The 25,681-nt window shown below is 40.1% G+C and overlaps 3 protein-coding genes across 10 annotated transcripts in view; 2 read left to right on the top strand and 1 right to left on the bottom strand.

Moving 5' to 3' along the window:
• Positions 1–4,618, top strand: part of LOC142497403 (zinc finger protein 786-like) — a 36,275-nt gene extending 31,657 nt beyond the window's left edge. For all 4 annotated transcript variants that reach the window (XM_075605150.1, XM_075605149.1, XM_075605152.1 and 1 more), the window contains one exon: positions 2,511–4,618. In XM_075605150.1, coding sequence (XP_075461265.1) covers positions 2,511–3,055 — 545 coding nt within the window. In that variant the 3' untranslated portion in view covers positions 3,056–4,618. The remainder of the gene's footprint in view (positions 1–2,510) is intronic.
• A 2,270-nt stretch (positions 4,619–6,888) lies between these two features.
• LOC142497407 (zinc finger protein 425-like) lies at positions 6,889–12,662 on the bottom strand. 4 transcript variants are annotated; one of them, XM_075605161.1, is made up of 7 exons: positions 12,578–12,662; positions 11,650–11,739; positions 10,412–10,538; positions 9,451–9,564; positions 9,213–9,329; positions 8,749–8,910; positions 6,889–7,403 (listed from the first exon to the last, which is right to left on the bottom strand). In XM_075605161.1, exons 2-7 carry the CDS (start codon positions 11,671–11,673, stop codon positions 7,054–7,056), a joined length of 894 nt encoding a protein of 297 aa, XP_075461276.1. In that variant the 5' UTR covers positions 11,674–11,739; positions 12,578–12,662; the 3' UTR covers positions 6,889–7,053. The 4 variants fall into 4 exon arrangements, with proteins under 4 accessions (XP_075461276.1, XP_075461279.1, XP_075461278.1 ...); XM_075605164.1 differs by having other exon boundaries at positions 6,889–7,400; XM_075605163.1 differs by having other exon boundaries at positions 8,749–8,907.
• HACL2 (2-hydroxyacyl-CoA lyase 2) overlaps positions 12,416–25,681 on the top strand; it is a 33,429-nt gene continuing 20,163 nt past the window's right edge. Inside the window, exons 1-5 of one of the 2 annotated variants that reach the window (XM_075605129.1) lie at positions 12,416–12,528; positions 16,959–17,053; positions 22,356–22,480; positions 23,802–24,003; positions 25,199–25,326. In XM_075605129.1, the coding sequence (XP_075461244.1) occupies positions 22,364–22,480; positions 23,802–24,003; positions 25,199–25,326 (447 nt within the window). In that variant the 5' untranslated portion in view covers positions 12,416–12,528; positions 16,959–17,053; positions 22,356–22,363. Of the gene's footprint in view, positions 12,529–16,958; positions 17,054–17,515; positions 17,618–22,355; positions 22,481–23,801; positions 24,004–25,198; positions 25,327–25,681 lie in introns of those variants that run through there. The other variant, XM_075605128.1, reaches the window with a different exon arrangement.

Below are 25,681 nucleotides of genomic sequence, written 5' to 3'. Positions count from 1 at the left end.
GGGGGGGGGCGTCAAAGGGAGGGGGGGGGCGTCAAAGGGAGGGGGGGGCGTCAAAGGGAGGGGGGGGGCGTCAAAGGGAGAGGGGGGGCGTCAAAGGGAGGGGGGGGGGCGTCAAAGGGAGGGGGGGGGCGTCAAAGGGAGGGGGGGCCTCAAAGGGAGGGGGGGGCGTCAAAGGGAGGGGGGGGGCGCCTCAAAGGCATGGATTCCTCCCCCTGCATTTCCTGCAGTGGACAGGAGGGGGGGGGGCAGTGGACAGGAGGGGGGGGGCAGTGGACAGGAGGGGGGGGGGGGCAGTGGACAGGAGGGGGGGGGGCAGTGGACAGGAGGGGGGGGGGCAGTGGACAGGAGGGGGGGGCAGTGGACAGGAGAGGGGGGCAGTGGACAGGAGGGAGGGGGCAGTGGACAGGAGGGGGGGGGCAGTGGACAGGAGGGGGGGGCAGTGGACAGGAGGGGGGGCAGTGGACAGGAGGGGGGGCAGTGGACAGGAGGGGGGGCAGTGGACAGGAGGGGGGGGGCAGTGGACAGGAGGGGGGGGCAGTGGACAGGAGGGGGGACAGGAGGGGGGACGCAGTGGACAGGAGGGGGGACGCAGTGGACAGGAGGGGGGGGCAGTGGACAGGAGGGGGGGGGCAGTGGACAGTGACACACACACACACACACACACACACACACACACACACACACACACACACACACACACACACACCTCAGTTGATGCGCCCTTTCTTTAGTTCCGTTTGGCGCCGGAGGTGGGGAGCGACACCTACCTGTACTTCCGGGCGCCGCCACCGTCTGACTCGGCGCCGCGAGGGAGGAAGGGGGTCCGCCATCTTACGCGCCGCGTGGCAGCTGCGGGAAGCGAGGTGATTTGGAGCGGGGAGGGGGGAGAGGTGATTTGGAGCGGGGAGAGGTGATTTGGAGCGGGGAGAGGTGATGCCGCTGGGGAGGGGGAAGAGGTGATGCCGCTGGGGAGGGGGAAGAGGTGATGCCGCTGGGGAGGGGGAAGAGGTGATGCCGCTGGGGAGGGGGAAGAGGTGATGCCGCTGGGGAGGGGGAAGAGGTGATGCCGCTGGGGAGGGGGAAGAGGTGATGCCGCTGGTGAGGGGGAAGAGGTGATGCCGCTGGTGAGGGGGAAGAGGTGATGCCGCTGGGGAGGGGGAAGAGGTGATGCCGCTGGGGAGGGGGAAAAGGTGATTTGGAGAGGGGAGAGAGGTGTGTGTGTGTGTGTGTGTGTGTGTGTGTGTGTGTGTGTGTGTGTGTGTGTGTGTGTGTGTGTGTGTGTGTGTTATTTATTTTTTTGGACCTTTGGCCCGTCACTCCGCCTCAGGCCAATGAGAGGTGTGGGGGGCGGGCCAAGGGGGTGGTGTGAGTGTGTGAGGCCAATGAGAGGTGTGCGGGGGCGGGCGGGCCAAGGGACCAATGAGATTGCCGCTAGGGACACCGGACATCCAGCAGGCATGCATGCATGCAGGCAGGCAGGCAAACATACAGTGCTTTCACTAATATAGTATAAGATTGTCCTAGCAAATAAAAGCCATTCCTTTTTTTATTTTTAGTTTTGAAGCGTATTGCAAATATGCAACATTATCCAGAAATGATCAGTCAATAAGTTTGCAACAAACTAACATTAAGTGGCTTTACATACAAGATGTCTGGAAATCCACTTTGGCCTTTAGCCTCCCATGAAAAATATTTTCCAAGCATTCTTTTTGCATCATTTGCATTTCATATGCACCCTAGGCGTATAATGCAGGATGTTCTGAACACTTGAGATGCTTGGCATTCAGTGTCACCTTTGGGACCAGACTGTCATGCCCACATGATGGAGAAGTTATTGGGCTTGATGTCATTTTAGGAAATGGCCTAATACTTTTTCTGTATGAGCACAGCATCTGTGCTTATGGAAGTATATAACCTATCAAAAATTGCAATCAGAAGGCTTTTGAGCAAATATATTATTATTATTTAATTTTTTTAGAACGGACTGCAAATAATCTGTACACATTGTTTTCGTTCTAAAATTAACCAAAAGTAATTTAAAGTTGGTCATGCTAACTTGATCACTCTTGCAAAAAAGGGCCAGAATGTAGGGTGCTTCTTCCAATTCTAAACTAATTTTCATTTTAGCGTATTGTCACCCATCTTACGGGGAAATTGTGTTTTTGCTTCAGATTGTTGATATCTGGAACCAAATTTGCTTGGTTTCTATTATCAGCAATATAAGTAACAACAACAACTATTACATCGACAGACAGAACTGTGTCAAATATTATTTAAATGTACTAGAAATAAAACTTTCATATTTGTATGTTTACTCTGATGGTTTCTTTACCCTCATTGAAGTTACGTTTGTGGAGTGATCAAATCTATTAGAATTGCAATTGAAAATTGAGATTTCATGTTGCCTGCTAAATGATGTATTGTATGTATAGAATGTATATATTCTATATTGGTAGAACATTTAAAAAAAAAATGAGTTAAGACTGATCTGATTCCTGTCAATTCAACAGATTCGTGGATTAACAAAGAATATAGAGAAAATAAACATCTGAACGATTTTCCGGGAACGCAATTCGAAAATGTTGATTGGAGTGAGTCGCCCCAGGGAAAATCATACATATGTTCTGAATGTGGTAAAAGCTTTCTCGGCAGCTCAAGTCTCAGCAGACACCGGAAAATTCATAAGGGAGAACTACCATTTAAATGTGTGCAATGTGATAAATGCTTTTCGGGGATGGCAGAACTTTTGTTGCACCAGAGGAGAACTCACACAGGTGAGAGGCCTTACACATGTAGTCAGTGCCAGAAAAGTTATATAAATCAATCCACTTTGAATAAACACCAGAAAACACACACAGGAGAGAGACCATATGCATGTGATCAGTGCGATAAATGTTTTAGTCATAACTATCATCTTCTTCGGCACCGGAGAGTTCACACAGGAGAGAGACCTTTCCAGTGCAGTCTATGTGATAAAAGATTTTACCGTAAAGCCACTCTTGAGAAACATCAGGTAGTCCACTCTAAACTGAAGATAGCCAGAATAAAGTATTGACTGTGAACAATCTTGAGTCTTATATCATGGACACCTGGAACGATACGGCTGAGATACACAATATGCTTTTAATAGGCTTAGGTGGCCAGTTTTAAGAGGACAACCTTCCACTTTGATTGCCCATCCAGGAAAGAAATGTCTTTAGTCTGACATTATAGAAACACTATACAGCACCATGTGATTATAATAAAATATTGTATCAATAGTTTAAACTATAAATACACCCTGTTTATAAGTCTACTAAACCAATATTCCTACCAGGTTGATTTGCCTTTTCCTTGCTCCTGTCTTTCCATTTATATTTATTCCATTCATTTTTTTCCAGTTGTTGGTACAATGGGCCTCTGCTAGGAGTCTGATCTTGGTGTCCACCCTGTTGTTCAGTATAGTCTTACTTTGCATAATAGCAACATTGTTCTTTGCCATTTTTCTTAAATAAGAACAAGAAAACATATCCCTTTTATACCTTATGTACACATCTTAAATCTGCTTTCATATATGGACTATGAACATTCAGGCTTTCAATTCTCTCCCTACAGAATTTGATGGCAGATAAGAACAACTTGGCCCAACAATGTGCTGTAAAACCTCAGACCCCATTTGATGCTTGGCTTTCTTTCATATTTACGATGGCATTATCTCTGTTCCAAGCGGGTTTGCATTCCCTTACTGTATTGCCACCTACCACCTCTGTTTGGGCGTTCATTCCACAAATTCGCCACCCTTTCTGTGAAGAAGTACTTCCTTACATTTTCCCTTTTTTTCTTTTTCTGAAATGTTTTCTTCCTGTACTTTCTTAAAACCTTATGTAGTTAAACGTTTTGATCATAGCCCCCCTCTTCCTTCTATCCTCAAAACGAAATATTACATCCCTGTAGTCTTTCCTGCTGAGTCTTATGCTGTACATCATACACCATCTTACTAGCTCCTTTTTTTTCCCTTCACAATCTCCAATTTCTTTACATTGTTCTGAGAGATCTGGTCTCCAGAATTGAACACTGTACTTACTACTCTAGGTGAGTTCTCACCAATAATGATTTATGAAATGGCATCTCCAGCACTCTTTCTGCTGCCAATACCTCTCCCTATGCAGCTTTATATCCTGCTGGCTTTTTGCATTGCTTTGTTACATTGCCTACATTTAGGTCTGCTGAAATAATGTGCACCAGGCCCCTTTTCCTCTATAGTAGTTGCCATTATAGTGCCATTAATCCTGTATTCCGCCTTTTGGGTTTGTGTGACCCAAGTGCATTAATCAATGTCTTATTCAGTCTACCACCAATATGAAGCATTGTATCAGTATGTAGGACAGTGTCAAATGCCTTGCTAAAATATAGGTAAGCTACATCTTTAGTACTCCACCCTGATCTTGCCTTAGTCACCCAGTTCTGCAAAAAAAAAATTATGTAAAAAATTTGAATTTTAGATTGAATTTAGCATTGTTGACTATCTTTCAGCAATGGTTCCACTATCCGTTTGGGTGCCCTAGCACGTACCTACTACTTCTGGCACGCTGGGTGCCTTATGACATAGTAACTACAACCTTCCCCCCCACCCCCCAAATAAATGCCAGTTTTATTAGGAGAGATCACGTCAGGAGCAGAGGATGCGGTCTCAATGATGGGCGGACAGGGGGGTGTGACGCGCCCCCCCCCCCCCGTCCATAATCTGTGACGGAGCGGACACGTGATCATGAGTGCCGGAGGGGCTGTGGCAATACAGCACTCAAAGGGTTAATTTCCCCACTACTGATGTCTGGCCCATTGACCTGTTGTCTGCATCTTCCCTACTGCACCTTTTGTGATGTGGGACTACACTTGCTCTTCTCTAGTCAGCTGGAACTACATCTGTTAATAGTGACAGGTTAAAAAGTTGTGTTAATGGTGCTGCCAGCCCACCCCATAGCTCTTTTAATATGGATGTATCCCATGTGGCCCCATTGATTGTCCACTTTGTTTTGAAAGTAGGACTTTCTCCTCTGTAAAGGTCCAACTCTTTTCCATTTAAATTTATGTTGCCCAACTGTGGGTCTCTTTAGAGCAGGGGTAGCCAACTCCAGCACTCAAGAGCTACCAACATGGCAGTTGGCTCAATCAGTCCCTGCTTCAGCAGCTTCAACTGCCTCTAATTGAGCCACCTGGGCTGAAGCTGGGATATCCTTAAAACCTGACCTGTTTTGGGGGAGTGGGGCTTGAGTACTGGACTTGAACCCCCTGGTCTAACGCCTGCTTTAAAGCATATGGGCCACTTTTTACATATTTAGCATCCTCTGATCTTGAATAACATCACGAAAAAAACGGTTTAATCTCTTTCAGCTGCATTCCTCTTATAAATGTTTACAGCTTGATTCACTACAGCATAGTTATGCATTTAAATGCTGCTGGTACGCTTTCTTAAATCTTCTGGCTAGTACTATATAAAATCAATGACAAAAATAATAAAACTATGTAATTAAACGTTGTGTACTTGGGTAATTAGAGACCTATGTTCTAAGCTGTGCTAGGCCTAAGTGAATCTTGCACCTATTCAAGTTAATAGTCCTGCAGGTGCACTAAGGCTTAGGTTCATTTAATACATTTGAGCTTACACTTTTATACATGATAGGAAAGTTTAGAGCTTACATTTTTTTATTTCTTGCAATGCTCTGATAAAGGAAGTATGATTCTTTATACTATGACATTATGTAAAAAAATCTTTTAAGGTAATTGGTTCTAATATTTATATTTTCTGTGTTATACTTAAACTGTCTTTCTAGTGTGCACTGGATCTTTAACATACAAGATGTTTTTCCTTTCCTAGTTAGTGATAAATGTTTATTTTTTACAGAATGTACAGTACAGTATGTGGATATGTTTGAGAGATATCATGATTTGTTCCTTTATTTCTAAATCTTATACATGTACATTGGGAGGTGTTTGCCTGCAGGTGCATTACACCACCTCTGCACTTTAGTGTTGTTTGATTTTAAATGTAAATATCTTATCCCCTTGTACATTAAATACAGACCTAAACATAATATGGAAAGGTCAATTTCACTCCTTCAGCTATGTGCTGTGAATTGTATCCCTCTCACATACAGTACAACACTTGCATCTTAAGACTATGATAAAATGCACATGTGCAAAAATAAAAGGCTACTTTTTGCAGTCCTGCTGGCTCCTGTTATTCTTTCCTCTCATTGACAACAGTCGGCGCTGCTTTTATTAGTGAAGGGAGGTATCTTCAGGGGTGGACAAATGTATTTTATATTTAAGAGCCAATGTTTTGTTAAGCGGGGTCTACACCCCACACAGCTTTCACGCTAACACTAGCACTCCGACCCCTTTCCCCCCCTACGTGTGAATTGAGAGCAGGGATGCAGCGAGTCCTGCATTGGTACGACTTGTTTCCCCCTGCACACCACTAGCAGCGAGACAGTGACCGGTCATGGCTGGTCACAATGCAAGGCAGCATCAAGCCATGAAAGCATACTGCATAATGTTCATATACCATAAAATAAATCTTTAATTTTTCAATGCAATCAATTTAATAATCGTCTCGATATTTTAGTTCAACCCCTTGAATTAAAGCTGAAAGTCTGCACTTGTATTGCATCTTGGTTGTTTCATTTCAAATCCATTGTGGTGGCGTACAGAGCCAAAATTATGAAAATTGTCAGTGTCCAATTATTCCCGGACCCAACTGTATATATTCACATTTTGAACTAAGGAGTAAAATATATTACTCACAAGACAAACGTGTTTTATATCATTCATATTACACATCACATGGATAAGTAATTACAATTCATCTACTTAACCGCTATTTTTAGACATTAACCACCATTTAAATACTGACCTTCATTACATATTTAATATTTCTCTAACTCAGCAGTTCATTAAATACCCCACATAACATATGTAGCACTTACAAACTGTTTCTGTGCATCAAAAGGGAAAAAAAATCTACTTTTTAATTTCCAGCACCATGGTTCGTAATTCTTGCCCAAACCATGGTGCCTATCCATGACTCCACTGATGAACCAATAGATGTGCATTGTCTCTGTAGGATTTGTGACATTGATAACACTGAAAGGGTCTTTCTTTGGAATGAGAACTCTCATGAACTTTAAGGCTGCATGGATTTTCAAAGGTTTTCTGACAGAGATAGCATTTATATTGCTGTTCTCTCCCAGTCTCACATTTAGCAATGGAGTCCGTTTTCCTTCCAGCATACACTCCCTTAACTGTGAGAAATGTTGCCAAGTCTTTATCCACAATAGTTTTACACAACTTGATCTTCTTCATACATTCTTTTATTGACAATGAGCACGCCTCCTTCTTTTCGTCCTTCATTAAAACTGCTTCTGCTAGAAGAAAATCATACTATCAATATTACATATTACACACTAAAAACATGGTGTGAATTGCTACCACTTACATCAAATGAATGTCTTGGTTTCATCTTTTTGTGCCTTCTATGAATCAGTTTTATTTAGAAAAATATATTGTTTATGCAATATATTTTACCAATTTTTGTAACTGGTAAAATTATATTTACATGTTTTATCTGAACCTAGGTCTAGCATTTCTACACGTTGCTTTTGCCTAAATATAAAGAAAATAAAATTACTTCTGACAAGTAAATAAAACATACCAGCTTCGCCTTGAGACTCTTTTTTTTTTTTTACTAGGAAGACGTATACCTGACATTCCCTAAAACTAACCTCCCATATCCTCTGCGCAGCTCGTTATGCAATAGAGGGCACTTGGAAACAAGTCCCCACTTAGAATGTCACAAGTAACCTCTTAATATATATGTTAAGGTTTAGTCTCCCTGGCTGGATTGGTGGGACATTTATGGTCTGGTGCTCCCACATTTCAAAAATATACTTCTATGAGTCTCCAATTCTCACTTTGAACATGTTGGCATCTCTTCTCTTGCGAGACCCTTAAAAAAACTATTTTGTCTTGACATATTGGCGATCTGTTATTTCCCATTACCCTCACCGCTTACTGTACTTTCTATACCTTGCTTGCCTCCACTTGGTTATGTAATATATGCATTTTTATAAGTGTTTTTGTTGTTTTTAACTCTACTCATAAAATGACATTCTTCTGCTGCACAGAATTTAGTAAGCCTATGTCTGTTTGAAACATTGCATGTAATTAAGCATGAAAACAACTAGTACTGTATGTAAATATGAAACATCTCTTTCCAAGATATTTCATCCATTAAAGCAAATAAACAGTTACTCCCCACTGAGAAGTATAAAGTTGTGCAACTGAAAGAATACAGACTATGGTTTAATAACATGAAGCATGGAAACACATAGTGCTGCTTCATGTATAACCCCATTATTCTGCCATTTTTACCTTATATATGGGAAGGTTTATATGAACATCTGTAATAAATGTTAAAATATATATTTATTTTCTGCAAAATTGTTACTCGGCTCAGTTTCCGTACACAACAGGACAAGCAGAGATTTATAATACTTACAAAAAAAAAAAGAACATAAAACCGGATTTAAAAAAATCGTCAGAACCGTACACAAACAAGACTTTTTAGCACATGCATTTAGTTTGTTTAACATGTTTTACATACATTTTAGAAAACCACTTACACGTTACTTTACAGTGTACGGAAAGTAGGAAATAAATGTTCTCAACCCCAATCACAGGACGTTTTACAGGTTTCTTAGGTCTACTCACTTGTTTGACGGACATTGATTTCTCTTCTGTGCCTTTTCTGACAAATTGGGTACAACTCTTCCTCTTCTTTGATAGGTAATGAAAAAGCGGAAGTCGTCATGGGTACAACTTCTTCTTCTTTGATAGGTAATGAAAAAGCGGAAGTCGACATAGCATCACCTGCTATTAAAATGGGAAATTGTCTAAACAAAATTATTAACAAACTACCCTCACATACAAAAAATGTTTTAAACTTACAACAATGTCTGAAACAGCATTAGCTTTAAATCAAATGTAGAATGTGAAATATGAAAACATGGCATGGGTAAGTGTGGCTTTTCTAATAGTCATATATACTCAATATACACACTCCTTTATCACCTTGATTAATATAACAGTATGTTTGGGAGGTGGTTGTAATTGCTTTGCTAAAGAAACACAAGTTGTAACTAACAGATTGTTCCAGACTAAAGAATATTACTTACATGGGACCAAGATATCTAGACTGTCGTCTTCTTCCTTTTCTTTGTGATGACCTGTTAAATTCAACTTTTCTTCATGCTTAACTCGTAATGAAACATCAGGATTTTGTATTGTGCAGCCTGTCAAACAATAGTAAAAACACATAGATATCGTCTTAAATATATTACACATGTACATAACACTGCTTACAAAATGTAAGGCTAAAATAATTCCTAAGAGAAAATAATTGTTGTTACATACTATTGCTGCAGGTATTGAGCTTTCGTTTTTTCTGTGATGTCTGGCAATCCTCTACAGGCAGCCTCTGTTCTTCTTCAATCCGTACCAACATAGTAGGATTGAGTATTTTATGACCTGAAAATTTTACACAAGTGAAAATATTTTGTTTCGTCTTCTCTGTAGAAGTAAAATATTATTACATAAAAACAGCATGTTTGTTGTGACCTCATATTACAAAAGCACGCTACTGAGGGACAAGGGATTAATTATAATAGTGTTATGCAAAGTAAAAAATCTAAATGTCATTATTGTAATGGTGGGTTACTTCATAAACTATGTTAGAAAGTAGGCAAAAAAGTTAAAATAAAAACCACTGATCCCATTGCTGTGCAGGCTTCTCTGATAGCAAAAAAGGGCATACATTTACTGACCGACCTGTGCTGAAGCAGGGATATCCTTAAAACCTTACTAGTTGGTGGCCCTTGAAGACTAGAGTTGCCCACCCCTGATGTAAACCAATGAAAATCAAAACCATGTGGCTCAGGGGCTTACAACAATTTTGGCCAAAAATGTTAAACTAAAAGACCATTTTATTTAATAGATATTTATACATATATATTTAGGCACTGTACCGTGTATGAGTTTCACTGGATGTGCACTGAGCTCTGTCTGTGTTTTATGTTCTGTCTCTGGTTTTAAATAAACTATGTTAGAAAGTAGGCAAAAAAGTTAAAATAAAAACCACTGATCCCATTGCTGTGCAGGCTTCTCTGATAGCAAAAAAGGGCATACATTTACTGACCGACCTGTGCTGAAGCAGGGATATCCTTAAAACCTTACTAGTTGGTGGCCCTTGAAGACTAGAGTTGCCCACCCCTGATGTAAACCAATGAAAATCAAAACCATGAAGCTACAACTAATTATTAACTTGGACTACCAATATGACAAACTGAAGTGAAAGTATATAAAATATACTCCCTACCCATAGCAATCAGGGTGTTGTGAATTTCACTCAAGACATTTTTGTAAAGTTCCTTCTGCCATTCTTCTAATGTTTTCCAGTCCTCTTTAGAAAAAGTGGCAGACACGTTCCTGAATGTCACATAAGCCTGAAAACAATACAAACATTGTTATTATACTGTTAATATACTTTAGCAACTGATAATAATAATAATAGTGATGGTGTGAATATACATAACTATCACTTTTCTAAATGTTGACTACTGTGTCTATATTAGAATAAATTTTTAAAAAAAAAAGTATTTTGAAGCTTGCAGACAAAGCAATATCCGACTTTTTTTTTTTTTAAATAAATCAGTTTTGTACTATAAGAAAATACTTGTAGCGCTTACAAAAAAAACAACTAAATTATATTTTTAATGTATTATGTAACAAGCATTTTTGTTTGCATAGCAATCATTTACAAAGTCGCATACCCTTCCTCTTCTGAAACAGGCTCTGGCACACCCCTTTTTGAGCCCTGCCCACTCTCTAGCAGTGCACCAATTGTATCTAACGACTGCCTGGTCACATGATCTTCCCCACAGACCTTTACATCTTTGGTCCTCTTCTACTATATGTGTAAATAAAATTTATCTCTCAGTGGAGGTGGCAAATACCACCTCTTTCCAGTTAATGTGATTTGATTCACAGAGGCGAGTGCATGATCCAATGGGGATCTTTTCTCTTCTGTTACATACGTATTATCCCCACGTGCACCCCCTTAGGTCAGCTGAAGCAGAAGCCTTCTCTTTACATATCCTCTTCTACTGTACTGACAGCCATTTAGTGAACCCCAAGCCGAATCTTCGTCGATCGATCACAGGAGAAGGGATCGATCGGCAACTTGGCTAATTACTTACCAATGTGTGGATTGTATTGATGCACTTATTAAAGGGAAAAAATAAATTTAAAAAAATGGCATCTTGGACTGCTGCTTTAATAAGTTGAGTAGGTAAATGTTTTAATCTGAGGGTTAAACAAACAATTTATGTGGGGGGGGGGGGGAAGCCTTTAAAGTGATTATCCCCCTCGCCATTATTGCCCATGTGAAGCATTAGAATGTTGTCTTAGCCTTCCTCCGTGAGCTTAATTCACTCGAATTATCTCCTGCTCTACAGGTAACAGCAAGGCTTCTTCATAATATTCATTGTGATTCATAATTTTTTGTACCCGGCTCAGAGCAAAAGCATACTTTTTATTTTTTGTGAACTCTCTTACCTTAGCACACACATTTTCAAACATGATGCATCCGTTTTAATGTTGGCTGAAGGATGTCAGGAATAGAATGTTGTCTCAATTTAACCACATCTGTTGGGAAATCATATACAATTTAGCTGTAGTATATAACGGAATATTCATTATAGTGCCAATCATGGCATTGTCGTTGTTTAACCTTAAAGCAGCAATTCCACTAAAACTCAAATAGGAAGTAATTACAATATAAAACTGTCTATATCGTGGTGTTCAATTTTTTTTCCTTCAAATGCTTGTTTTTACCAGTTTGGCAATCTCTGTTTTAGGGGTAAATTCTAAATACTCTGAAGCTGTCGTTTGGGCCAATTACAGAGAAAAAAATATTCCCATTCGTCAATTGAGATTTTCATCCAAAAACTGCTGTAAATGGTCACCTCTGAAAATATAGAATTTATATATTAATATATCAATGACTGCAAACATTTTAATATCACGGGCAGGCAATGCTTTAGCAAATAATGTCTCTTTATTGAAAGTACAGGATTGGTATTGCTATTGTGAATGGAGGGGCTTGCTGTTTTAATTCCTTGCATTGCTTTGAATAGTTGTGCAGCAAACTTTCTTGCATACAGTGACATTTGCGTGTTTAAATGCAGTGAAATGTATGTGCATAAAGTACAGCTCCTTACAGGGAGTCGCATTCATGTGCAGCTGATAGTTTTTGCTTTGCTTGTTGTGCAAGCAGTGAAATGAGTGTTCCCGTGTCAGGGTGTGAGTGGATGTGTCTCACTGATCCACCCTGGGAATAGTTCCACCACACTGCCCCTGACACTGCCCCGTGCTGGGAGGGAGGGTTATATGTGTGTCACTGCTGCATATTTCCAGCTTCTGCACCGTTTAGAGGTGAGGAGACGACCGGCATTAATGAGCCCGGGTTGCAGACATCACTCACCGACTACGACCACAGCTCCAGTTACCAGGACAACCACTCAGGGTGGAGGAAGAGGCGCTGTTAAAATGCGTCACCGATGTCGTTTAAAAAAACGCATGTAAGATGACGTCACAAATCCTAGCTCAGCCCAGTTGTAATCATACACTTAGCAATAGCAATCGTATTATTGAGATTACAAATAGCTATAGCTGCTAAAGGCTAGAAATCTGCAAAGGATCAACAAATTATAATCCAGACAAATACAAAGTATAGAAACAATGTAAAAAAAAATTCTGGTTATGACTGCCTGTGCCCCCACTAAGGCCAAAAATGTTTAATTGTGGAACTGGTGGCAGTAGCATGCTAGTGCAATACTTGAATGCTTTGATTCTGGAAATCATGCATTGCCAAATGATTTAGATGCTAACTTGTTTAACATCCAACTATTAGGAGTGCTGACTTTATATTAGAGGAATCCGTGAAACAGGGCCAGCGCGACTCCAGAATGACAGAACTGATGGAACCAAACCTACCTACAGTAAACCAGCTCGCTTAATTGTGACACGGTAATATGAAAGAGAAAAGAAAAACAAAATTTAGCACTCGAGCTCCAAAACTGAATGATTAATGTTAATGTTAAAAATACTCTTTAATAATCATAACTAATAAAATAAAGGGGTATCAAATTGACAGACAGTAGACACACGCTCTTGATCCTATGTCGAAACGCATTCTCAAGGCACAGTCAGGTGTCGGAGTCCCACCGCAGCAGGGCGGTTAAATAGCGACGCCTCGCCTACCGTGCACCCCAAAACTGGAACAACCTACCAGAGACTCTCACATCCACCACCAGTTTAAGTTCTTTTAAATCTAAGGCTGTCTCACATTTTAATCTGGTCTGTAACTGTTTCATACGCCCATAATATATATTTTCTTTAACTGTGCATGCAATGTCTTGTATATAATGTATACCCTGTTCATTTATGTAACTGAATTTGTAACCATGTATTATTTGTTTTACTCTGTGCCTAGGACATACTTGAAAACGAGAGGTAACTCTCAATGTATTACCACCTGGTAAAATATTTTATAAATAAATAAATATTGGTCTGCAAAAATACCCTATGTGTGCCACACTGTGTGCTGTTCCTCTGAGGACTTAGAAGAAAACACAGCCTGTGTACACCAACTTAGTATCAGATGAATGGGGTGAATAGGAAGCTTTCATTTAGGTTATTAGGCGGGAGGGTTTTAAGTGTGTAAATCCACTTTGCTTCTTTTGGAAGAAGGACAGTATCCCAATCTCCCCGTCTCGGACCACTAGAGAGTTGGTCAATGCCCAGGAATTTAATAGCATTAAAGTCACATTATCCAAATGAGTGAACACCTTGGTAATTTTCATATGTCCTACTCTCCCCATTCATCTGATCATGTGTGTTCTGCTCATTTTACCATTGTCCAATCGGGCCACGCACATGTAGCTTCCTGTGCAGTGGCTTCTCTTTTCCTCTCCAACTCCTAGATGTTTAAGGAGAGTTCGGTTATTACGGACTTCTCTTGACCACACTTGGTACTAAGGGATACTAAAATTCTGGCATTGCTATGATTAAACCATCACTGTTACTGTAAGTAGTTCTGTATCCACTGTTAGGGCTGCTTCCACAGACATCCCTAATTACATTTACCCATTCTTCTATTAGTGGGTCATGACTAATTGAAATACTTATTATACTTACCCTGTCACTCCTTACTGAGGGAGTTATGTACTTCTTTTGCCCATCACATTAACATTATGGGCATTTCAATATGCATACTATATCTACTCAGAGCTCACAATACAGCATTGTTAAAAATGAGAGGTTAACATATAAAAGCAGCCATACACAATCCTTGGTATTTGTTTTTATTATTTGTGCATTCATTCAGAGTGTATTCGTTGCCTGCCACATGTGATACTAAGTTGATGTACACAGGCTGTGTTTTCTTCTAAGTCCTTAGGCCGAGTTCAGGGTGCATGCTGCGGCTGTGTGCTCCTGTGCGCGCCTCCACCGCACGCTCCTGCAGCCCAGCGATCTGTGTTCAGGCGGCTGGAGTCGGGTTGCGGCGTTTGGGGGCGTGGCCAACGTGTCACAGAGCTGGTTTGCTGAACCAGCTCACGTGACGCGACTGCCACCCCAAAAAATCAATTTCGGATGTAGAGGCAAAATGTAGCAGCAACAACGCTGTACTTTGCCGCAGCAAGAAATTGCATCCTGACATGGTTCATTGAAAACCATGTAATTGTTCCGATCGTGCACGCGCTTGAACTCGGCCTTAGAAGAACAGCACACAGTGTGTGGCACACATAGAGTTTTTTTGCAGACCAATAGGATCGCGTGGCACTGCTATTTAACCCGCCCTGCTGCTATGGGACCCCCCCTACCTGACTGTGCCTTGAGGAAGCGTTTCTTTACGTGAAACGTGCACATCGGCGATATCAAACACGGGCACACGCAGGGACTACTGATAGACCGCAGCATTCAGTTTGCACAGTGATTACAGTAGCTGCGGGTCCCTGCGCCTGCTTGTTGGAGACTCTACCTGTGACTACACGGGCAGGGAGAAGTCTCCACCGCTGTGTTGAAGGGGCAATAGCACTTCCACATTTTTAAAAGCTGTGGCCCATTCATGAATATGGGCTGCAGCAATATCTGATAAATTATTAAGATCATTTATGCAGTGGTTCTAACCCATTCATGAATATGGGCTGTTACACCAACATTACCTGATATATTATTTAGACTAAAGACTTAGCATATATATGTATTAGAGCACTATTGCAACATTACTATTCGTGGCTCTAATAGTGCAAGGTCCTAGTCAATTTGTATCGTATACAGCTAATCTGGTTGAGGAGTTATTAGAGTAGCAAGGTGTTTACATTGCTAGATACTGTGTTCTTTGTTACCACTTGCACCAATTCATCATTCAGTTGTGTACTCCTTGGGTGAAGGAATCTAGTAGGCAATCAAGTTTCCCTAGCCTGCTGCTTGCAATCACACAAGTGTTTGCTAGATCCAGTAATTGGACTACTGACCAATTAAGCACGAATTTTGTAACGTTGCAACAGTGTTTATTATTGAACACTCTTGTATGTATATTGTATTGTATGTCTTTATTTATATAGCGCCATAAATGTACATAGCACTTCAAAGTAGTAATACATATCATATAAATAACAAATAATATAAATAATAGGTCATGGGAATAAGTGCTTCAGACATAAAAGTAACATTAAGGAAGAGGAGTCCCTGCTCCGAGGAGCTTACAATCTAATTGGTAGGTAGGGAGAACGTACAGAGACAGTAGGAGGAAATTATAGTAAGTGCGTGTGCAGGGGGCCAAGCTTTATGTATCATGTGTCCAGGATTATCCAGTGCTATTCATATGCTTCTTTAAGCAGATGTGTCTTAAGGTGGGTCTTAAAGGTGGATAGAGAGGGTGCTAGTCGGGTATTGAGGGGAAGGGCATTCCAGAGGTGCGGGGCAGAAAGTGAGAAAGGTTTAAGGCGGGAGAGAGCTTTAGATACAAAGGGGGTAGAAAGAAGACATCTTCTCTCCTCTATTTGACTAATGATCCAGGGTGTCTATCTGCACTCAACATAAGGTCAACAGCATGTGTCTACTGTCTGTCCATTTTGTACCCCTTTCATTTATTATTTATGATTATTAAAGAGTATTTTTAACATTAATCATTCAGTTTGGGAGCTCGAGTGCTAAATTGTGGGTTTCTTTTCTCTTTCATATTACCATATTTAGCCTACCCATCAGCACCCCTCTCCTGCCCTTCTTTTATCTCAATTAAGATGAAGCGGGGCACACTTATTGCTCTCTTAATTGTGACACAGCAAGTAATCTGGGAGAACACTGCTTTTTAGCTATAATATCCAGCTAAATACTTATGACTGTGTAAGGCAAGGACTTTTTTCTTTTTCATGTTACTTACGAATTACACATTTTTGTTCATCTAAGACATTTTTTTTATATATTTTTTCCTATATTGTCTTTTTTGTCCGGATTATCATTTTTTTCCAATTCTGCGCAGATTTCTAGTGTTTAGCAGAATAGTTTGCATAGTCAGTAATGAGATCTGATTTCTATTGCTGAGTGTATGACTATAACAGTTGCCAGTTACTTCTATGTAATTTTAATACAATGTTGGTTGAATAATAAAGGATTGGGTAATGCTATATTTTATTGGTATTTTTGTGCAAGACAATTGAGTGCTTACTTATACTGTTTTTTTTTTTACATATTTTGCATTTTCCGTGAGCGATAGTGCCATTGGTCAGCACCATCGCAGTTTAATTAATAACCCCCAAAGATCAAACATTAATATAATGTTGTTTTTGTTCAATGTGCAGAAGGTTAAAGTCTCTGACTCCTATACTTCAGCAGTCTGCTGTATCTTATCTTGTCAACATAGCTAAAGAAAAAAGCAGCAAAGATTACAATACCGGTGAGTGCAAATCATTAGTATATTTGTCATAGTGCATGAAACAATGAAAAAAAAATACTATTTTTTTTTTTTATGTAAGGACAGGGGGTTCCCTCTGGTTTCCGTGACACCAAACAACTTATTATCTATTGGTTCTATTGGTGTGCTGTTTTACTTATGAAATAACCTGTTAAGATCATGTTTTACAAACATTAAAATCTTCATACTAAAAACATGATAGAAAATGGCATGAAAGATGAAAGCTTTGACAGGAAGTGGGGACTAAAATTGAGAAACTACTGACCCAAAATGATCATTAGCTAAGTGTTTTGTATGCCAGCATCTATACATAGTTTTGTGTGCGTTGCAGCACCACTGGCAATGAATGAGTCACCTCCTGCCTATCACACATCAGTCAAAACCTCTGCCCTACTTGCAACAACCGGAAGTTGCTTTACATTGACTGTGTCTAGGACACGTGACCCGCCCGCAGAGGCTCTCTGGGTAAAGTGCAGGAGAGAGGAAGTACACACAGTGTGTGCCACTGCGGTGTCTCCCAGATAGATACAGCCGGCGGCGAGTCAGGTAACAACCAAATAGGTTCCCTTGTGTTACTTCACATTTCTGCACAAGCTGTTATAACCTGTTCGCTGCCAATAGGTTTGTGTTCAGAGAAGCGGCTTTCAAGCCGTCCTGAAGTTTTGTTCATATACAGCAAGCTACAGTACAGGGGCATCCCATAAATAGCAAGAGCAATGGCAAGTAATATGGGTACAGATGTGGATTCTCCTTCCATACGGATGAGCAATTGTTTTCCCATGTATGACACTTGCACACCGAACTACAACACGTGAAACAACCAGGTTTTGATTTAGAAAGTAAATATTTAAATCTATATTTATTAGTGTCGCCTGCTTTAGTTAATCGCCCAGCCAGGCTAGTGCCCTTTCTGTATGCAAAAATTGGTGGTTTTACTAGAGTGACCCAATACCCCATAATTCTGTAGAATGGCCCAATGTTTACGTACGAGGCATTTTACAGTGGACTAGCTGTCGAGAAAGCAGTAGCAAACGCTAACTCTCTTCCTTCTTTATAGCAAACGATGACACTGGTCATTTACATGTCATTTCCAAGAATTCCTTGCTGCAGTGGAAACATTCTATGCTAGGACAGGGGTGCGCAATCTTTTGTTTCTGCGCCACCCTGCCTTGTCTCCCCCGGTGCTCGCGCCCACCTCTTACATTAGTGCGGCGTCAAATCACATCACCTGACCTGTGGCGTCATTTGCGTGTTAAATTACACTGCGTTGCCATGGAGACGCGTCCAGAAGCCGACTGAATCTCAGTAAATTGAGGTTGCAGAGGCCTCGCACGGTCCCTCTGCATTTTATTTAAATGCCTTGGGGAAGAGCACAGGAACTCTGCAACCACTGCCCCCACCCCCCCCCCCACCCCCCCCCCACCCCCACCCCCCCCCCACCCCAAATAAAAAATCTCACACCCCCTGTGCTAGGAGATACTGGTGAAAAGCAGGTTGCAGACATGTCAGAGACATGTGAATGTGCTCACAAGTGATATTTTTATTTGCAGTTCTTTATAATAATACTTTTTGAAGTTTCAAGACGTGTAAGCCAATTATACAATACTTGTTGGAGATAACCTCTCTGTAAGACGTGATTCTTCAACTCTGTTTCTGATTATGTTCAGATACAATTCGTTCCACCCTTAAAAACTGCAAATAAGGGAGGTAGTAAAATGAGGGATAATCTGAGGTTGCATGGAGCAATGTACTACGATCTGTTTTAGATGAAGTGTGGTATGTACCTTCTGATTACTATAAAAAAGGAAGAGAGGTTAGTATTTGCTACTGTTTTTTCAGCAGCTAGTACACATAAAACACATTATATGTAAACGTTGGACCATTCTGCAGAATAATAGTGTTGGGTCAATCTTGTAAAACGCCACCAATTTTTGCATACAGAAAGGGCATTAACCTGGCAGGGAGATTAAGTAAAACAGGTAACACTAATAAATATACATAGAAAACAGAAGACAGAGCACACCGCTCACTCAATTATTGTAGTTAATTTATCTTTTTATTTTAATGAGTCATAATTTTGACACGTGGGTGCTACCTATGTACCATGAGTTAATAGTTTTAACAATTGAATGAAAATTGTGACTTCGTCACAAGGTCATTCACAGAAAGTACATTTGTGGTGCACACCACACTAATTTTGTTTAATTTTTATGTTAATATATACAGAGAAAAAAATTGATGATATTGTGAAAAATAAAATATATAATAAAAGCTAACACGTGGTGCTGTGTTCTCTGATTACTGCTGCCTTGAAATATAACAATGGCTATCAATACTTCATAGCTGTTGGATATATAATTATATCCACGGATGTAGGTAATGAAGTTTTATAACCATAGAACGCATCTATAGATGCCACTGCTAATCACATAGCCAAAATACACAGTTCAAATGGCAACAAATTGCTTCAGAACATCAAATTAAACCACAGCCTATTCTACCACCAGACCCAGGGTACAGCAATGGGGACATCTTGTGCCCCAACCTATGCGAACTTGTACCTGGGCTGGTGGGAGACGATCACTGTCTTCACAGAAGAGAACGTCAAATATACTGAGCACATAGATTTATGGCCCAGATTTATTGACGATATTCTCCTGATTTGGAGTGGCCCTGAAAATGCATTGTTTGAATTCATTGGTAAATTGAATATAAATACTCTCAATTTACGCTTAACTTCAGAACAAAGTCAATCAATGGGTAAAAGGGGACGATAGACAGCACACTGATAGTGTTAAATTTATGCAATTGCAGGGTGCACGGAACAAAAGGGGACCCTTATTCCCCTGTATAGTACTAACAAATCTACGTAAGTACCAGCACTCACTGTCTAATGGCTAAATGATGAAAACAGTTGTAATGCAGAAAATACATTTAATAATAAAACAAACCAGAAATAAATGTGTTTGCAGAAACCAGTGTCACAAATGGGCATGTCACAAAGTGAGGGGTGGGGGGGGAGGGAAAGGAAAAGGGGAAAAAACATGAAACACAGGGAATATACACAAAAAACGGAGAACGGAAATTATGCTAGGGGGGCGACGTTTCGAGGGACTACCTCTTCATCTGGCCCATTCCCCCTGTTCCCAGAGGTACTTCCCTAAGCCTTCCTTCTCCTATAACTGGTCAAATCAGACACCCCTGAAAATAGCAATCATGCAGTGTAGGCTAAATACAGCTAATAGCAGGGCAGTAAGAATCCACTATAGTCAATGCCAGTAGTTCAAGTACCACAATACACTGTTGTCAATAGTACAGTAAAGGCTGAACACAGCTTGCAAAAAAGCACCAGGAGTTCACAACAGTCAATGAAAAGTTAATGGGAATAGCAAATGAAAACAGTAATCAAACCCTCTGTGGCTCTGCTCCTCTTGTTCTGTGGAGTGCTGAGGGGCCTTTTGGACCAGGGGGAATGGGCCAGATGAAGAGGTAGTCCCTCGAAACGTCGCCCCCCTAGCATACTTTCCGTTTTTTGTGTATATTCCTTGTGTTTCATGTTTTTTCCTTTTTTCTCCCCACCCCTCACTTTGTGACATGCCCATTTGTGACACTGCTTTCTGCAAACACATTTATTTCTGGTTTGTTTTATTATTAAATGTATTTTCTGCATTACAACTGTTTTCATCATTTAGACATTAGACAGTGAGTGCTGGTACTTACGTAGATTTGTAAAGTCAATCAATGGTTACATTTTTGGATTTAAATATAATAAAAGATTCATCAATTGAGATCCAAATAACACTATTTAGAAAACTTACCTCCACCAACAACTTGTTACTAGCTAAGAGTCAACAGCCAGACTCTTTAATACGAGGGATACCGACTGGTCAATATCTGCGTCTACGACGTAACTGCTCTACACTGCAAGATTTTAAAACACAATCTAAGGACCTAAAAAATAGGTTCCTTGATAGAGGTTACCCTTTGAAAAATCTACAGAGGGCATACAACAGGGCATTAAATTGTGAGAGGGACACTCTATTAGTTCCCAATACAAAAGCAGGGCACACTCAAATTAGATGCATAGAGACTTATAGTCACAGATGGGAAGATATCAAGAAAATATTTTCAAAACACAATTTTCATTCAATTGTTAAAACTAATAAATATACATGGCAACATATTTTTCCTAAATCAAAACCTGGTTGTTTCAGGTGTTGTAGTTCGATGTGTAAGTGTCATATAAGGGGATACAATTGCTCATCCCTATACAGGAAAGAGTTTACAAATTTGTTTTATTTATGCCTTTTAAATGCCCCTGGGCTTGCTGTATGTGGGCAAAACTACAGGACAGCTTAAAAGGCGCTTTTATGAAAATAAGTCTAAAATTACAAAGGGTGAAGAACCTACTTTACTGATTATGAATTGTGTGGAACACCAATATAGTTTTGTGGATGGGGGACAGACACTCGTTTGTTTTGGCACAAGTGCTTCTTGATATATACCCTGGATATCGTTACACCTAGGGGACTGAACGATGCCTTACACTAAGCCATGATTTTTTTTTAACCAAAATGATGACTGTATATGGAATTAGTTTTGTTGGTACAATGATTATAATATTGGGTAAATTTGTGTTCGTTAATTGTTACGTTTTTTGTTAATTGCTTGTTGTGATATGTTGAACTTTTCACCTCCGATGAAGACCGATTTATAGGACCAATAGTTTAAAGGGTTACATGACCTTGCACGATGACTTTTAATGCTTGGGGAAAAATGTTGTGACGCTTGCTGTTTTTACTTAAGCATCACATTTAACCTGTCCTGAAATATTCATACCTATTTTCTACTCATTCATAGTTTATTTTCAACAAATTTGTATAGTCATTCATTAATCTAAATAGAGTGACTTCTTTATGCTGAATGTAACATATATGTTGTGTTCTAGATCAGGGGTGCTTAAGCCCCCCTAACAGGTCTGGTTTTCAGACTATCCAGCTTCAGAATAGGTGGCTCAGTCAAAGGCTGAGCCTCTGTTTGAGCCACCTGTGCTGAAGCAGGGATATATGGAAAACCTGACCTGTTGGGGAGGCTTGAGGACTAGTGTGGAGCCCCGTGTTCCAGATAAGATACGTTGGTTCTACATAACATTTTTATTTTTAGAGTTAATAATTGGATCTTGATTTAGGAATCATTTATTAGGTAACATGGAATATGGAAGCATTGTAATATCTTATCAGTAACACATATTCATTTAGGAAACGGAATGCTTTTTCCCTTGTAGGCTTTTCAATGGATCTAAGGTGTGACTGTATACATGTTTTGGGTGCAGTCCTTGGAGCTGTTGTGTCTGTTGTCCTGCTATGGGCTGCTCATCGCTTGGGCATGATTTACCAGCTCTTTCACAAGGTAAGACACCTGAAGGCTCAAGATTAGGCATAATCACAGGTGGGGATCATAAATCAAATGGTTACATTACAAAATATATGCCTGTTAAGTAAGCATAGGAATGTTACGAAACTTGGTCAGATTTCTGTGACACTAAAAGCCAAGTATTTATTAGTGTAAAGATAGACCTCCCTCTCAAGTGTGATGCTTGTCCAATGAGATGTCTCGCTTTAGAACCCACGATAAATCATTAGTGTGATAATATAAAGTAGATATAGAGATGTAGAGGTATCTGTACCGTGTTAGCCAAGCTAAATAATCAAAACAGAATAGACGATACTGTTCTGTGGCTAACAAAATGCTTTTATTTGTGCGAACTTTCGAGATACACTGATCTCCTCTTCCGGCGATGTTACAATGGATAAAGCAAGCAAAGTTAAACTTAAAAACGGTGCATCTTGGAATGTATCTGTAACTAGAGCCTATCCCCCCTGCATACTGCACAAGGGGAGGGATATGCTCTATTCACAGAGATATATTCCAAGATGTTTTTAAGAAAAACCCTTTCTTGCTTTATCCTTTGTAACATCGCCAGAAGAAGAGATCAGTGTATCTCGAAAGCTCGCACAAATAAAAGCATTTCATTAGCCACAGAGCGGTGTCGTCTGTTCATTTTTGATTGTATAAATATGTGAGAATGGAGGGTTGTATGAATAGGATAGTACACAGAGAGAACCCAAAGATAGGGCCAAAGAACCCCACTAGTTGTCTTTGAGCCCTTTCTTTGGGTTCTCTCTGTGTATTACATTATTTACATATTTTGCACCTGCCCACTTAATTTCTATAGGACGTAACAATCAAGGCGAGCAGTCGAATTCACCTATTTTGTATGAATAGGACTTGAGTTCTTACTTGACATTTAGATTTAAAGCAGCAATCTTGGCTGTTCGGTTTTTCTTTTATCCTCCCCACTGGATTAGAGCTGAAAAAAATATGATTCTGCTCCGAAGGACTGCCGATTCCCATTATGTAATAAAAGAATGGTTATTTAGGGGGGATTGGTGCTTTTAGTGTGCTACTTATGATTATAAAATTACTTCTCCATGCCTTGGCTTCTCCAAAAAGACAGTTATTTTATTTATATTGTAATTTTTCCTTGGAATGCATATTGTAGGCATGGCATTATTAGGCATGAAGAATACATTTTCCTCCAACAATTTAAGCAAATGATTGTAATGTAAATATTATTGTCAGTGTGCAGCTAGAACCCCTAATATTCAATCACAAAGATCACGTCCCATCTTAAGTTATAGTTATGGGTTCTCCACTCTCTTCCTTGCAGGCGGAAACTCAAAGTCCTTGCTACGGTGGTGAGGTTGTTGCCAAGTTGCTCCAAGCACATGGTGTGCGTTTTGTCTTCACTTTGGTCGGTGGTCATATATCTCCCATTCTAGTTGCTTGTGAAAAGCGGGGAATCCGTGTAGTAGACACGCGGCAGGAGGCCACTGCTGTATTTGCCGCAGATGCTGTGGCCAGGCTTTCAGGTATCTGAATATCTGCTTTGCCTAGAAGCTCTGATAATAAAGTATTTTATGTCATTTAATTGGGCTTTTTGTTTTCGCAATTGTGGAACTGGGAATTCTAAAATAAAACTGGGCTATAATACTAATATTACATATCTCTTATAGAGTAGAGGACACACTGGATGTAGTGAAAAAAAGTGTATTGTGTCCTAATATGACACCAGCGTTGATGAAGGTCCCATAGCGCAGAGGTTGTCAACTCCAGTCCTCAAGGACCACTAACAGTCCAGGTTTAAGGATAACCTCTCATTAGCACGGCGGCCCCAATAATTTTGACTGAACCACCTGTGCTCAAGCAGCGTCCTTAAAACCTGGACTGTTAGTGGTCCTTGAGAACTGGGGGTAAGAACCTCTGCGCTATGGAACCTTCATCAACGTTGGTGTCATATATGGACACAATACACAGTTTTTTTCCCCCACTATATCCAGTGTGCTGCCTCCTTCTATCCAGAACTCCTGGTGTGGTGATGTATATCTTATTATGCCATATTTTACGTGCTCACGTTAATCGAATTTATTTATATACACACACCCACATGCTTGTCTCCATGCACATGCATGCTCAGTGGGTAAACTAGTGCTCATCTTTGTGTGTGTTCATTCTGATACAGTTCCCATACAGTACCAAGGCATGTAACCTGTACATTACATTATTTTGTTATCCATCCAGGAATGATACAATATCTATTTTTGCCCACATTTTAAAATACATCTAGCCAGAGCAAACTTTAAATCCAAGATAACTGACTCTAAATTAGGCCAAAAAAACAAGTAAATTTTGTCGAGGATACATTTTATCTATATATACATAAAATTAGTGATTTTATTGATTTTTATCCTGCATATTTATCTTTCAAAGTTTTCTCTAAATGTGCCAAAATGCTGAGTTCCTCACCAAAATTGCCGGTGCAATTGACATTACCCATCTATGAGGAAAAGTTTGTGTGGATATGATCAATAAAATGTCTGTGTCAAACATTCCTTGTCTGCTTGCACTGCCATTTTATTAACCCGTAATACTCCTATTGAATATTACTAGTTTGTCCCCTATACATACGATATATCACCTTTCTGGAAGTGATAACTACTTTCCTGACCTGCTGCTGCCTTCATAGTCTATGCTGAAAAAGTTGTTCCTCTCATTCTTTTGGTACAGGCACTGTGGGAGTGGCGGCAGTAACAGCAGGTCCGGGTTTAACCAACACAGTGACGGCCATTAAGAACGCTCAGATGGCGGAATCACCAGTGCTGCTCATAGGAGGAGCAGCAGCCACTTTACTACAAGTACATCACAACAAAGGGCCTTAATTACACTTCTGATTATTCTTTAAAGGTGCAGTTCTCCCTGCATGTTTATTATATATATATATATATATATATATATATATATATATATATATATGTATGTATGTTAACATACATTGGGTGTCTGTTTGGAGCTCTAATTTATTCACTGATTATTATACTGTGTTTTGTTCCTGGAAAATGAGCCCAGAACCGAAGTTAACAGGCTTCTAAAACCCTCCCACTTTGTGACGTTACTGAACTTCATGCCTTATGCGAGGGGTTCAGGATAAGATGGTTTCTTTGATAAGCCTCTTTGTTACTCACTTGCTCCACAGCAGCAGGCACATGGGTG

The sequence above is a fragment of the Ascaphus truei genome, chromosome 6 (assembly GCF_040206685.1).
Source record: "Ascaphus truei isolate aAscTru1 chromosome 6, aAscTru1.hap1, whole genome shotgun sequence".
Taxonomy (NCBI): Eukaryota; Metazoa; Chordata; class Amphibia; order Anura; family Ascaphidae; genus Ascaphus; species Ascaphus truei.
This window is presented reverse-complemented; position numbering and strand designations above follow the sequence as displayed.